The sequence below is a fragment of the Trichechus manatus genome, unplaced genomic scaffold (assembly GCF_000243295.1).
Source record: "Trichechus manatus latirostris isolate Lorelei unplaced genomic scaffold, TriManLat1.0 scaffold00137, whole genome shotgun sequence".
NCBI classification, from domain to species: Eukaryota; Metazoa; Chordata; class Mammalia; order Sirenia; family Trichechidae; genus Trichechus; species Trichechus manatus.
The window spans coordinates 1,231,391-1,246,608 of NW_004444073.1; the positions used below are offsets into that span (position 1 = coordinate 1,231,391).

Consider the following 15,218-nt stretch of genomic DNA (forward strand, 5'->3'; position numbering starts at 1 on the left):
AACACTGTCCTTACTCAACCTTGGGTTCCCTATCACCAGCTTTCCTGTCCCCTTCTGCCTTCTAGTCCTTGTCCCTGGACTGCTGTCCAAGGCTGTAATCTTTATGGAAACAGACTGCCACATCTTTCTTCCACAGAGCAGCTGGTGGGTTTGAATCACCGTCCTGGTTAGCAGCTGAGCACTTAACCACTGTGCCACCAGGGCACCTCTTAGTGCACACACGTGCCAAAATAAGTTCTGTTACCTTTAGTCAAAATGTTTTGCCCTCAAGATGATCTGGATAGATGGCAGAGAACCAACATAATTAAATTCTGGGCAAAATGGCCAAATGAGGCAGGTTATATCAAAAGAATATAAGGAATGTCAGTCAATACTGTATCCTGAAATTATGTTGTATCAGACTTGACTCTTGTGTTCAGTTAGTTCATCAGTTGACTCACAGAAGATGGTGGTCCCCAAATGGATATGACATTCACACCCGGAATTTCTCTGAGCACCCCCTGACCCAGCCTGCCTGCTCACTGGTCCCAGAGCCAAAGAGTTGAGTATGGAGGCAGAGGCACCAGTAAAGGCACTGAGGGATATTCAGTTCTCCTGTTCTTTCCTCTCCCCTAGACTCAGTCTACCCCTGCCTTCTTCCACATGGAGAGGTGGCAGGTGTGAGTCAGTGGAACAGAGGATGAGACAAGCTGCTCTTGGATATGATTTTTCACTGAAGTAAATCCAGAGGGAACGAAAGACCTTCAGTAATAAGTAGCAAAGCCCCAGAGCCTCGGGAGTCTGAGTGAGTGTTGTGGTGTGTGACAAGAAGCCCCTGCAGAGCTCACTGCCCCAGATCCATGATGCTTACTCTGCCACCACCTGGCACCTCTCTACCTCATGGACAGTGTGGACAGGTGGCAGCTTCTGGAGTGTTAGCCTGAGCGATGCCATCGCCTCCGGCTCCACAGCCTCCCTGCCCAAAGTGCTGACGAGCTGACCTTCATACAGGACTCAAAGACAGCAAGCCAGAGACATCAGTAAAACCCATTATAAGTGCTAGCACCTTTTAACACAGGTGTACAGTGCAGAGAATTAATTCCTCCCACCCCCTCCCAACCAGTCTTGGTGAAATTAAAGTGTGGATTGACATTTTTATGAATTTCTCATTTCCTGCCTGTGTTTATCAGTAATCTAGGCCGTGACAATTCCAACCACTCAAGTCTTGAGTGGTATATGCCATAGAAGGGCAAAGCCAAGTTTCATGCCCTCCCTTCACCCTCCTCCCTTCTCCCACCACCCTGCAGGAGAGAAAGTGTCACCACAATAACCACATTGATGCTCTGGTCTCAAGCGATGTCAGCACCTAGTCAAGAGGATGTGCCTGGGCTCTGGTGGTGTTCATACCGGCTGTCATTAGGAAGAGAATAATCAGCCGTGTGATTTTCCTAAGTAAAGCAGCAATTGTCATCGGCCCAGAAAGTCCTTCATGAATTTCACCTTTTCCTTTTTGGCATTCCCACGTGTGTGCGAGTGGAACTGTTGTTCATAGGCTTTTCAGTGGCTGATTTTTCAGAAGCAGATTGCCAGGCCTTTCTTTCAAGGCGCCTCTGGGTACACTCGAAACTCCAAGCTTTCAGTCAGTAGCCAAGCTCGTTATCCATTTGCTATACTATACTGACTGGTTATTCAAAAGACAAGCCTGTCCTCTTCTTTCTCTCCTTGCCTCCCGAAACAATCTTCCCAAGAATAAGGAGAATTTTCCTAAGGAGTGATACTAAAATTAGTAAAGAAATCATTATGTATATCAACCTTGCTAATCTAAGAGCAACTTTTATGGATTTATGACGTTAGAGCATAAGTTTTTATTGAAAAAAGTGTTTTAAGTTTTTGGAAAGAAAAAAATAATCACTTATTATCCTAGCACCTTAACGTAGGTATTTTCATTTCACATATTTGCTTCCATTATTTATCATTGTGATCAGTATGTATATAGTACTTTTATAGACTGCTTTTTTCACTTAAGATCATATCTTCATAATTATCATAATGAATAGCTGGCTGAATATATTTCTCCGGGTTACTAATTTGTGATTTATTTAATGGTTTAGCCAAAGGAAGGAGGACATTTAATTGGTTTCTTAATAGGTTATGTTCTTATAGATAATATGTTCTTATAGATAATAACATACAGCTTTGGCATTCTTTGAAATATTTTTTTTAGCAATAATGCCGAGGAATGGGATCCCTGGTTCTTGATATGTATTACCTTACTAATTTTTCAAAAGGATGATACCAATTTATGGTGCCGCTGGCAGGCCCATGATGATCCCTGGATGGTGCAAATGGTTTGCACCTGGCTACTAACCGGAAGGTTGGCTGTTCAAATCCACCCAGTGGTATTGCATAAGAAAGGCCTGGCAATCTATATGATTACAACCACTGAAAACCCTATAGACTGCAGTTCTGCTCTGAAACACATGGGGTCGCCATGAGTCGGGATCGACTCCATGGCAACAGAGTTTAGCAGGGCCATGACTATTTTGATTATAAATTAGAAGACCCAAGATAGATGATTATAGATACAGATGCCAAACTGAATGGAAAAGTTGTGTGTGTGTGTGTGTGTGTATGTGTGTGTGTGTGTGCGTGTGTGCGTGCGTGTTGGTGTGCTCTCTTTTTTACATTAGCCATCTTCACTGGGCAATGCCTGAATGAAGGCTCAAGGAAGAAAAAGAGTGGAAAACGATGAGGGGTATTTTTGCGGCAGAACTCCCACTCCATGACTCAGCATTCTTGCCTGCCTTGTTTCTATTTCTGGCAGGGCAAGGAGGCCAAGATATGAGATGGTGGTAGATGGAAACCTCAGAACAAGAGCTGCTCCCTCTTAATGAAGGGACAGCTGGAGGCGAGCCAGACAGACGAACCCCATGAAAGCCAGAAATAGCTTGATGGTTGACAGTGTCCGATGAGGCATCCGGCTAACCCTGGGCCTCCCGAGTTCACTTTGGAAGAATTCTTTAACCCATCTGAAATTCTGAAATCTGGTGGCATTCACCTCGTCTTTTTGCCTCTTGTCCTCTTTCTGGGGCATTCTTTTTTTTTTTTTTTTCCCCATACAAAAATTTATACATACATTGTTATGTGACTCTAATTGCTCTCCCCACACTGTGACAGCACACTCCTCCCTTCCACCCCTGATTTTCCATGTCCATTCAACCATCTCCTAACCCTCTCTGCCTTCCCATCTCACCTCCTGACAGAAGCTGCCCGATTAGTCTCTTGTATCACCTTGAGCTAAGAGGCACACTCCTCACGAGTATCACTTTATGTCCCACAGTCCAGTCCAATCCCTGTCTAAAGAGTTGGCCTCGGAAATTGTTTTAGTTCTGCTGATAGAGAGTCCAGGGGCCGTGCTTTCCAGGGTTACCTCCAGTCTGAGTCAGACATTAAGTCTGGTCTCCCTACCAGAATTTGAGTTCTGCACCCCACCTTTCTCCTGCCCCATCCAGGATTCTCTGTTGTGTTCCCTGTCAGGGTGGTCATTGGTGGTAGCCGGGCACCATCTAGTTCTTCTGGTCTCAGGCTGATGGAGTCTCTGGTTTATGTGGCCCTTTCTGTCTCTTGAGCTATTACGTTCCTTGTGTCTTTGGTGTTCTTCATTCTCCTTTACTCCAGGTGGTTGGGACCAATTGATGCATCTTAGATGGCTGCTTGCAAGCTTTGAAGACTCCAGACACCACTCACCAAAGCAGGATGCAGAACATTTTCTTAATAAGCTTTGTTATGCCAGTTGACCTAGATGTCTTTTCTGGGGCATTCTTGCTGCGCGTCACTGGCCAAAGCCAAAACCTCTGACAGATTCTAAGGAAGAGAACGTTGTGGGGAGATCCGCCTCCCTGACAGAGTGCTTTGTGGGCAGTTACTGAGCACTCCCTCCCAGATCACAGCAGGAGGAGGGGGCTGGACATAAGTGGTGCCTAATTAAGGCACAGAGAAGGAAGGTAGGCTGGAATGTACATGTTACAATGATGCAGCACACTGATGTGAATACATTTGGCCCTTCTCCTCCAAATTCGGAGCCATTAGAGTAATGAGAAGAGTCCCTGGATGGCACAAACTGTTAAGTGCTCGGCTACTAACCAAAAGGTGGGTGGTTCAGACCCACCCTGACATGCCTCAGAACAAAGGCCTGGCAATCTGCTTCCAAAAGGTCACAGCCTCGAAAACCCTATGGAGCACAGTTCCACTCTGTAATACATGGGGTCACCATGAATCAGAATTAACTGGATTGGCTTTTTTTTTTAAGGGTGTTGAGCTGTACTGATGGCTGTCATTGTCCAAAGGTTGTTCTCTGCTGACTGATCAGATCAGTAGAATGATCACTGTACCCAGTATTGATGCAGAGGTGTACAAATGGAGAGGTGTATTTTAACATACAAGTTAGAGATGATGAGTGCCTTGGCTAAGATCACTCTGCTACAATGAACTAGAAGTGTCACCTAGTCCTTTGGGCCTGGCTCATAGTCTGCACTCGGTGAGTGAACCCAGGAATTCTGACACTCAAGTCTATGCTTCTTTGTTATACCCTGCGGCCTCTATAGGATAAAATCTAGGTTTTGTGCAGCCTTTGTTCTACAGTAGGTCAAAGGCCCAAGACAAATGAACCTCATGCTCAGCCAGCACCCATCAATAAGTGGAGGCTTGCATGTTGCTATAATACTGAACAGGATTCAGTGGAGCCTCCAGACTAAGATGGACTAGGAAGAAAGGACTGGCAATATACCTAAAGATAATAGGTTCACTCAGAAGCCTCATTACCTCCCATGTCGCTTCCATGTTTTGAAAAGTTTACATCCCTGGGGTTATCTGTTTTGCTGTTGAGTCAGCCCCCAACTTCAACTCATGGCAACCCTATTTACAGTGGGTCAAAAGGCTGGATCAGACCATTGTGATCCATGGAGTTTCCACTGGCTGATTTTCAGAAGTAGCTTGCCAGGCCTTTCTTCCTAGTCCATCTTAGTCTGGAAGCTCCACTGAATTCTATTCAGCATCATGGCAACAGGCAAGCCTCCACTGACAGGTGGGTGGTGGCTGAACATGAGGTACACTGGCTGGGAATCAAACCTTGGTCTCCCACATGGAGGGAGAGAATTCTACCACTCAACCACCTACAACCTCTGACTGGGAAGGGCGTTACTGTTTTTCATGGCCTCCCTGGAAGGGAGATGACGAAGAGAGGAGAGTTGCACAGCTTGGAGCTGTGAGGCCTTGGAGAGCTCATGTAACCTTACTCAGCCTCTGCTTATAAAAGGGAATGATAATACGTGCTACATGGGCTGTCGTGAGAATTAAAACAGATGGTTCATGCGGAGCACCTCCCTTGAACGGAGAGAAGCAATCGTGTTGTGACTCTCGGAAAGCACGGCCTTCCCTCTGTTCAGCCTCATCCCTGCTCCTCTCGTCTGTACATACTGTGGTCCTGCTCCATGTTCAGTCTCCAGCCATTTGTAACTGCAGAACAAATGTGCCAGTTTTCGCTAAATGTGATCTTTTCCCTAATCTCTTATAGGAGGTGCTTGAACTTGCTTTTTCCATCTTGTATGACTCAAACTGCCAACTGAACTTCATTGCTCCTGACAAGCATGAGGTAAGGGTCTCAGTGGAGTTAACTGATGAAAGAAAGTTACATTTTCTCTAGAAAAATAAGCGGAAGAGAAAATACTAGAAAGAAAGAAATTTCATTTAAAAAAAAAGGCTGCCTGAGAAAATCATGAACAAAGAAAGGTACATCTTGTTGATTGAAACAGAAAAGAAATGTCTTGGCAAACTGCCAATTGTAACAGGTTCAAGGTCTAACTAGCTCGGTTGATAGTTCATGGTGAAGAAAAAGGATGAGTTGGGGAAGGGGGTGGGGGAGATTACAAATGCCTCAAACTCAGCAAAGGCGTAAATGCTAATCCTGAAGAAGCAATACCAGTTGCAGCTTTAGTTTTCATTGAATATTTAGTTTTTTGGTCTGGATTTCCCCCCAGATAAACTCTTCTCTATTCTTTAAAACATCTGATGAAGTAGATTTGCTACCAAGTTTCTTTAAGCTATTTTGAGAGGTTCAGGGCTGCCTCTGCTGTTGGAATTTTATTTTCGAGATGCTTTTATTCATTTTGGACATCTTGTTATATGTATAACTTGTTTCTGCTTCTTGAAGCACACTGTCAGCTATATTTAAAATATTTAGCATAAAATTTAGGAAAATACATTTGTAAGATAAAGTAGCAGTTATGGTTGATTTAACTGTTTTTCTTGTAAACTAGAACCCAGTAGCATGCTTGAAAGTTTTATTTTTAGATGATGCCATTCAAATTTTTGTCTTGTATGTGGTTGCATAAACAGCTTTTAGAAAGGAAGAGGCCATTTTAATAGAATCTGACTTCTGTTCACCATTTCCCCCTAGGAGACTTAGCTCATTTAGAAGTTTTTCAGTATCTGGTTTTCACTGGTTTTGAAGCTTTTGAATAAAATTGTACTTCCCGAAAAGAGAAGAAAGATTAAACACAATCCTGCATTTAGAATGGTGCTTAAATATAATTCTGTCTTACTTGACATTTAGTTTGCAGAAGGGATAAGACTTTGTCTTCATCTTTCTGAAAATAGATACTGTGACCTGCTGTTTCTGTTTCTAAATAAAATTGTGGTTGTACATAGGTCACCATGTTCAGGATGGATAGAGCTGTGTAGAAAACTATTTAAAACGGTAGAACCATGCACGTTATTTTAGTCTTTGCGAGGCTGGTTTCCCCTGGTGTGCATTAATTCCAGATAAGGATAAATGCTTTGGGTTGCCAAATTTTTATTCATATCTGCCACTTCCAGTAGATATCGTGAGGAGAAAAACGCCTTACAATTATGAACATTTTTAATTTCTTCATACCACTTTTATATCTATTGCCATTTTATTGTCATAATCACTCCATAAAAGAGAAAGTTTTATTACAGAAATTCTCATTTGTAGATGAGGAGAGAGAGGCCTCCCCAAATTGACTACCTCAACAATCCAAACCAAACCCATTGCCATCAAGTCCATTCCAACTTATAGCAACCCTATAGGACAGAATAGAACTGCCCCATAGGGTTTCCAAGCGGGGGGCTGGTGGATTCAAACTGCTGACCTTTTGGTTAATAGCTGTAGCTTCCTGTAGCTCTTAACCACTTCGCCATCAGGGCTCCTATTCTGTGCCAAGCACCATTAAATGTCACTCCCACTTATTCCTTATATAACCCTAAAAGAAAGAAACTCATATTAAACTCATTTATAAAAGAGGGAAATGAGGCACAGAGAGGTTATGGAACTTGCCCAAGATCACACAGTGAGTAAGTAATGAGCTGAGATTTAAATACATAACTACAATGTCATTACTACACGTAAAATCTTAATAATGTTTTAATACTACCATATACAGTCTGTTTTCAGATTTCTTCCATCGTCTCATTTGTGTGTTGAGCACGTTTATTTTTTATTTTGTAGTTTGTTTGTTCAGGTTGAATCCAGGTAAGATCAATATGTTGCAATCGGTTGGCATGTTCCTTAAGTTTTTTTGTTTTTTTAATCTGTATGTTCCTTTTTTTCTCTCTCCCTCTCTCATATACTTTCTTTCTTTGCAATTTATTTAGCGAAGAAACCAGGTCATTTGTTCTGTAACATTGCCCGTAGTCTATATTTTGCTGATTATAACTATGTAATTCATTTACTGTTGCTGCTCCAAGAAATTACCACAGATTAAGTAGTTTAAAATAACACTGATTTATTATTTTCCAGTTCGAGAGGTGAGCAGTCTGAAGCAGGTCTCACTGGGCTAAAATCAGGGTATTGGCAGTTCCGCGTTCCTTTCTGGAGGCTCTAGGAAAGAACCAATTTCTTTGCCTTTTCCACCTTCTAGAGGCCACCCACATTCCTTGGCTCACGGCCTTCTTCCATCTCCGAGGTCGGCAACTTTAGCCAGGGATGGATTACCCAATAAGCAAGGTACGCACAGGCTTACTTGTGTTTACTTACTAATCTGTAGTGCACATCAGGTGATGTAGTGTACATCAGTGGTGAAAACCAGGTGGAATTGTGCACTACAGATTAGTAAGTAAACACAAGTAAACCCGTGCGTACCTTGTTTACTTGTTAATCCCCCCCTGTGTTAGGCCAAGTCCTTCTCACACCACGTCACTCCACCCTCCTTTTCCGTAGTCAGGTTTCTTTCTGCCTCTCAGTTCTCTAACTCTGACTCCTCTTTTGTCCTCTTCTTCCACTTTTAAGGACCTGTGATTACATTGGGCCCACCGGGACAATCCAGGATACTCTGTCTAGCTTAAGGTCAGCTGATGAGCAACCTTAATTCCATCTGCAGCCTTAATTCCCCTTTGCCATGTAACCTAGCATATTCACAGGTTCCAGGGATTAGGACATGGACATCTTTTGGTGGTGGGGGGCGGTAATTATCCTAACTCCCACACCCTGTAGTATCATTTCACATGTTCCTTTACCCTCTGTATTCCCTATAATTTGGTAGTGAGAGGCTTGATCAGATTCATGATCAATTTTTTAGCAATATTTGCATTTTTTTTAGCAAGTATTTAATACTTTCATGGTGTCTGGTTATCTCTCTTTTTAGAATGTTAGCAGCCATTGATGATTATTACCTAGGTCCTTTGGCTCCTTTGATTCATTAAACCAAAAATAAAAAATAAAAAAATAAAAAGCTGTTGCAGTCGAGTCGATTCCGACTCATAGCGACCCTATAGGACAGAATAGAACTGCCCTATAGGGTTTCCAAGGAGCGGCTGTTAGAAGGTGCTAAATGATGGTACCCTAATTCTATCTTTCCTTCTCCATTTATTAGCAGAATTCTTATATGAAGAGAAACTTGCCTTATCAACTCTTTGATTACCTTAAAGTAAAGCAGTTTATATAGAATTAAAAAAAAAAAAAACCAAACCCATTGCCATCGAGTCGTAGCGACCCTATAGGACAAGCTGGTGGATTTGAACTGCTGACCTTTTGGTTAGCAGCTGAGCTCTTAACCACTGTGTCACCAGGGCAGTTTTTAAAATAATGAGCATCTTCCAAAGGAAACCAATGAGGCTTTTTTGGTATGTGAGTCTCATTATAAAGTCACGGATTTAAACATATCTGTGTTTCAATCTGTTGCTGTTATTAGCATTGTTATTGTCCTAATTATCCTATCCTGCACAAGTAGGAACGCCTTCGCTTTGGCTTCTGAGTCCTGTTGCCATGACCCCTTTGTCTTTGATAGCTTTCTGGCCTTCTGGTATGACACGATGATCCAGGCTTATCGTATACATTTGCTGCTTTTGCTCCATGGAGGCTTGGTTACTTTAGTTGTTATTAGCTGCCATTGAGTCACCCCCTACTCATAGGGACCCCATGGACAATGGACAAAATGCTACCAGTCCCGCAACATCCTCATCATCAGTTGCAGATCATACAGTGTTTTGTTGTGACCAGTAGGGTGTTCATTGGCTGATTTTAGTAGGAAATGGTATTTAGCGACCACACCTGGGCGCTAAATATGCTTATTATTACTTGGTTGGTCATTATTTTTAGGTCTTTTTGTGGATAGAGGTAGAGGTTATGATTTTTTTAAAGCTAAAACATATCATGAATTCATACTAGTACTTTCAATTCCAATTCAGTACTACAGGGTTTTTATTTACTGGCCGATGTACTTTTTTACAAAGTTTTCTGTGCCTGCTGCTTCTCAAAAGAAAAGCACCATAGAAATGTTTCTGCAGGTTAAATTAATCTGTTCTAGGAAGCTCATCAAGGCTAGAAAGGCTGCGTGCAAAGAGCGGTAGTCCCTGATACTGAGGGATTTACGATGAAACAATATCAGAGCTGGAAGGGGCCTTAAATGGTAGAGTTCATGGCTCCCATACCCAGATGTGCATCAGAATTAGATGAGAAACTTTCTAAATAAATTTCCTCACCCAAGATCTTCAACATGAGAATCTCTAGGGTAGGGCTTACATATCTATTTTTATCAAGGGTATTTATGAGGAAATGGATGTTTAGATGTGTTCAGAATCTGGCTAAGGTATTTATGAGAACACTAATCTTCCGTTAACACTACCTTGGTGTTTAAATGGGTTAAAATATTTGGGTGAGACCACATAGCCAAGGAAGATCCTGAGGCTTACGGTTCAATGCCGCACTACCAGGGTGCCCAAAAAAAGCCATTGCCGTCAAGTCGATTCTGACTCACAGCGACCCTATAGGACAGATTAGACCTGCCCCACAGGGTTTCCAAGGCTGTAAATCTTTACAGAAGCAGACTGCCACATCTTTCTCCCACAGAGCAGCTGGTGGGTTCAAACTGCTGACCTTCTGGTTAGCAGCCAAACACTTAACCACTGCACCACCAGGGCTCCTACTGCCCAGGCAGGGGTCTCATAATACCACCCATTTTGCACCCTATCAGCTTATAAAGTAGTGTTCCTAATGGGCATCATGGTAGAGTTCCATCACATTATGACTTAAGGTTTACATAGTGCTTGCCATCTTTTAGTACTGTTATATTGAGATCTGCTATTATATTCTAGAACGTGGCCCAAGTAACCACAGTGCAAAGGACAGGCTAAGTAGGATCTGGAATTGCATCTTGACCTCCTGGGGATGGGAGAGGGGGGCGATCTAGAGAGCATGCTAGAAGGAAGACCACTCCAAAAATTCAGTTGCCATCGAGTCAGTTCCAACTCCTGGTAACCCCTATGTGTTTCAGAGTAGAACTGTACTCCATAGGGTTTTCAATGGCTGATTTTTCAGAAGTAGATCACTGGGCCTTTCTTCCGAGGTACCTCTGGGTGAACTCGAACCTCCAACCTTTATATTATCAGCCGCCACATTAACTGTTTGCACCACACAGGAACTCCTAAACGGAAGACCATTATGACAGAAAGAACAGAGAAAGTGCTATCATAAAGGTCCTCTCTAGGATTAGGGGCATCCTAACAAGTGAGCAGAGCACAGCATCCAGAAAGCATGCAGTTTTCTGAGATGCTGGCCCCAGAGGGTAGCTGTTTCACCAGGTATCGTGGCTCTGTTACCAGATCAGGACAGGACTCTAGCTTCTGGAAGGGAAGCTGACAAGAGCAAGGAAAATCCTCAGAAAATAGGCACAGTTCCTTCCTTCAAGGAATTCATAATCTCCTGGAGAGACAAAATCTGAGTTGGGTATTCAGGGCGTTCCAAAACAGGTGATGTCACCACGGTCCAGGCCACAGAGACCTGGCGGAGAGAAACCCTGGGAGCAGGAGACCCAAGAGGAAGAGGTCCCCAGAAAAGTAACCAAGCCACCTCCCATTAGCTTCACGCAATAAGTTAAGCCATTTTGGCTGCCACACACTGGACAGCAAAAGGCTATTTCCCAGCCGTTTTTGCTGAGAATTGCAGTGATAGAGCTTCAAGGGTGGGGCTGTCATCATTCATGCTGGGAATCGGATAGGACAGGAGAAATTAACTACTGCACCTGGAGCCATGACTGAAGTCAGAAAAGAGGAAGCTTAACTTGATGCTGAGTCCAGGAATGTTGGGATATATCCACCAGTCCCTTAAAATCACAGACTCACTGGTGGGATGTTAGAGACATCTAGGGGGTAAGAGCCCAGAAGAACTTGACGGATGATGCACAATCATGGCGAAGTCAAGTCCTCCTGCTGACACTTAAGGAGAGGTTCTCTACAGAGAAGAGCCCAGGCAATGGAGGCAGATCACCTGGGTTTAAATCCCACCAACTCCACATGCTACCAAGCTACTTAGCTTCTCTATGTCTCAGTTTCCCCATCTGTAAAACAGAGATGTGTCAAAACTGTCAACTTTATAGAGTTATTGTGAAGATTAAATGATGATGTACACAAAGCACGTCTTACAAAGGCTAACCAATGCTGCATATTCAATCAGTGTTAGCTATGTTTGTTACTTTTATCATTACTGTCAATAATTGTCATTGCCATCTGCTTTCCCACCAGTACTGTATCTGGACAGATGGGCTAAATGCGCTGCTGGGAAAAGACATGATGAGCGACCTGACCCGGAATGACTTGGACACCCTGCTCAGCATGGAAATCAAGCTCCGCCTCCTGGACCTCGAAAACATTCAGATCCCCGACGCCCCGCCCCCAATCCCCAAGGAGCCCAGCAACTATGACTTCGTCTATGACTGTAACTGAAGTGGCCAGGCCGGAAGTGCCCCCTCCAAAACTGGAAAACCTAGCTAACGGGAGAGAGGAATGAAAACCCGCCCAGGCCTTGGAATCCTCTTTGGGGAAAGGGAAGCTGTGGGTTAACACTTTCTTTGGCCTCACCTCTAGCCCCAGAAATTTTCTGCCCCTACATGGAGCCTTGCTCCCTTTGCTGATTCTGTTTCTAGACTTCATTGCTTTAGGTCACTTCCCATGGCTGCAGTCCACGGGTGGGAAAAGAGCAAAACCCACCGCCAATACTGGAGCCCAAGGGCCCTTGCATCCTCATCTTCCAAAGGCAGGTGTGTCCTCCCTCCCTGGAGTAGGAAAGCCAGCAGCAACAGACTGCCTGAGGCTTGACCACCAGACCAAGAGAGTGCTCCAAGGCCTGTCCTAGAAGAAAACGGCCTAGCTCCTTGAGAAGACCATATACCACCTCCCCCTTCCCCTTCTTTCTAGAGTCAGTTCACACAGCCAGTTCCATTTGAATTGAGATCTGCTTTCAAATCCCCCACCACCACCCTTCTCAGCTTTGCCTCGCCCTGTTCGTCTTTGGTCTCATCATAGCCCTCATCGTAGTCTTTGCCAGCCCTGGGTCCTCAAACACACAGTCCACTCGTGTCTGTACTGTGACTGTGCCCAACCTTCCCTCCTTGCTACCTAGTCTTGGGCCTCCTCTCCCTACCCCAGCCCAGACCTGTCTTCTTCGTTTCCGCACATGCTCCCTGTCCCTTAGCTGAAAGCACAAATGGTAACATCAGTAATCATGTTCCGTCTCTAATATACTAAACCTAAATGCCTCTATGATGGGCTGTTGCTATCAAGGGTTTGGTGTTACCTTCCCCTGGGGGGTCCTGCTGCAACACAGGTCCACAGGATGGGCAAGCTGTCAGACATCCACGTTTACATCACTGTAATTATTACAGGTATTTACAATCTGCAAGGGTTTGGGGTTGGTTTTTGTTTTTGTTTTTGTTTTTTTTTTTTGCTTTGTTTTTGTACAAAAGAGTCTAACTTTTTTTTGCCAAACAGATATATATTTAATGAAAAGAAGAGATACATAAATGTGCATACTTTCCAGTTTGTTTTTTTAATTATTTTAATCCCAAGCATCTCCCCTAGAATAACATTCCCTTAACTATGCTGTGGAATAAAATTAATTGTGATGAGTTGGGAGCTGGTGTTTTGATTTGGTACCGTGTTGTTGTTATTAGTTGCTGTCAAGTCACCTCTGACTCATGCTGACCTTATGTATCATAGAAAGAAACATTGCCCAGTCCTGTACCATCCTCCCAATCATTCATATGTTTGAGCCCATTGTTACAGCCACCATGTCAATCCATCTCACGGAGGGTTTCCCTCTTTTTTGCTGACCCTCCCCTTTACCAAACATGATATCCTTTTCTAGCAATCGATCTTTCCTGATGACGTGCTCAAAGTAAGCAAGATGAAGTCTCTCCATCCTCACTTCTAAGGGGCATTCTAGCTGCACTTTCTCCAAGACTGATTTGTTGATTCTTCTGCCACTCTGTGGTATATTCAATATTCTTCACCAATACCACAATTGAAATGTGTCAATTCTCTTTTGATCTTCCTTTTTTGTTGTCCAGCTTTCCCATGCATATGAGGCAACTGAAAAGACCATGGCTTGGGTCCGGCACACCGTAATCATCAACGTGACACCTTTGCTTTTTTCTTGCTATTCACTCATCAGCATCACCTGGGAGCCCGTTAGAAATGCAGAATCTTAAGTCACCTGAGACTGAATCATGTGACTCGTGTGCACGTTTAAGCTGAAAAGCACCAAACTGGGACACTCTTGACCTTTGTTCGGTCACTGTAGAATCAGAGCATCACTAAAGAATGTTAGTTCTAAGAAGACCATCTCTCTCATCAAGAAAATCATTCTGTAAAAATATGACGTATTCATTTTACTCTGTTGCCTCCTGACCATGACTTTCTCTTTTATTTTGTTCTTCTTTGTCATTATATAATTCATAGAGCTGGTCAAATTATAAATATATTACTACTTCAGGGAGTGCACTTAGCTTAGCAATGAAAAAGAATGCAAACCCACAGGCCTGAAATAAATTAAGCCAGAGCGGAATAAATCTAATTATGGGTTAATAAAATATGGGTCAGAGCCCAGCAATGGATTTTTTTTTAGGTCAGTTGCAATGGAGGCATTATCTGGATCATAAACTCCAAGGGCTGGAAGGGATGTCAGAAAGGTCCAGGCGTGCAGAATCAGGCATGGGCAGCACAAACCACTCTGTACAGGCAGCATAAGTTTTAGATGCATCCAGGTCACTGATCTTTACTGTCATCAAGATGTGCAATTACAGATTTACCATGGTTCAGATGACATGGTCCAGAGCCCTCGTATAAATGGCAGGAAAAATGAATCCTTCATAATCCATAGTAACTCACAAGTTGTTACTCTTGCCATCAGAGCACTCACACCTAGGTGTCAAGTTGATTCCTTTTCATTAAGCCTCGATGATATTTAACAACTTTGTCCTTAGTGTGGGGAGCATTTATTGATCTAGCCATCAACATGATGAAATGAAAAATGTTAGGTAAAAGAAAGCAAACAGAATCATACTATTTTACTTAGGAGTTATAGACCCCATCCATGAAAAGGGGAATTTTTTGAACGAAGATATCTGAGTTCCCAGGACTCTGGGTTTAAGTGACTGATCTGTCCTTGACACTTGTACTTTTTCAAAATGACACCTTTGCTTTTTCTTTGCTATTCACTCATCAGCATCACTGTTAGCATTGTTAGAAATGCAGCATCTTAAATCACCTGAGACTGAATTAGATGATTTGTGTGCACATTAAAGTCCGAGGAGCACCAAACTAGGATGCTCTTGACCATTGCTTGGTCACTATAGACTCAGAATGTTAGTTCTAAGAAGACCATCTCTCACGTCAAGAAAATCATTCTGTAACAATATGTGTTCATTTTACACTGTTGCCTCCTGACTGTG

General features: G+C 43.2%; 1 protein-coding gene across 1 annotated transcript in view; it reads left to right on the forward strand.

The window, feature by feature from the left end:
• ELMO1 (engulfment and cell motility 1) overlaps positions 1-13,516 on the forward strand; it is a 648,319-nt gene extending 634,803 nt beyond the window's left edge. Inside the window, exons 23-24 of the mRNA XM_004385299.2 lie at positions 5,552-5,629; positions 12,013-13,516. Coding sequence (XP_004385356.1) covers positions 5,552-5,629; positions 12,013-12,213 — 279 coding nt within the window. The 3' untranslated portion in view covers positions 12,214-13,516. The remainder of the gene's footprint in view (positions 1-5,551; positions 5,630-12,012) is intronic.
• The last annotated feature ends 1,702 nt before the right edge of the window (positions 13,517-15,218 follow it).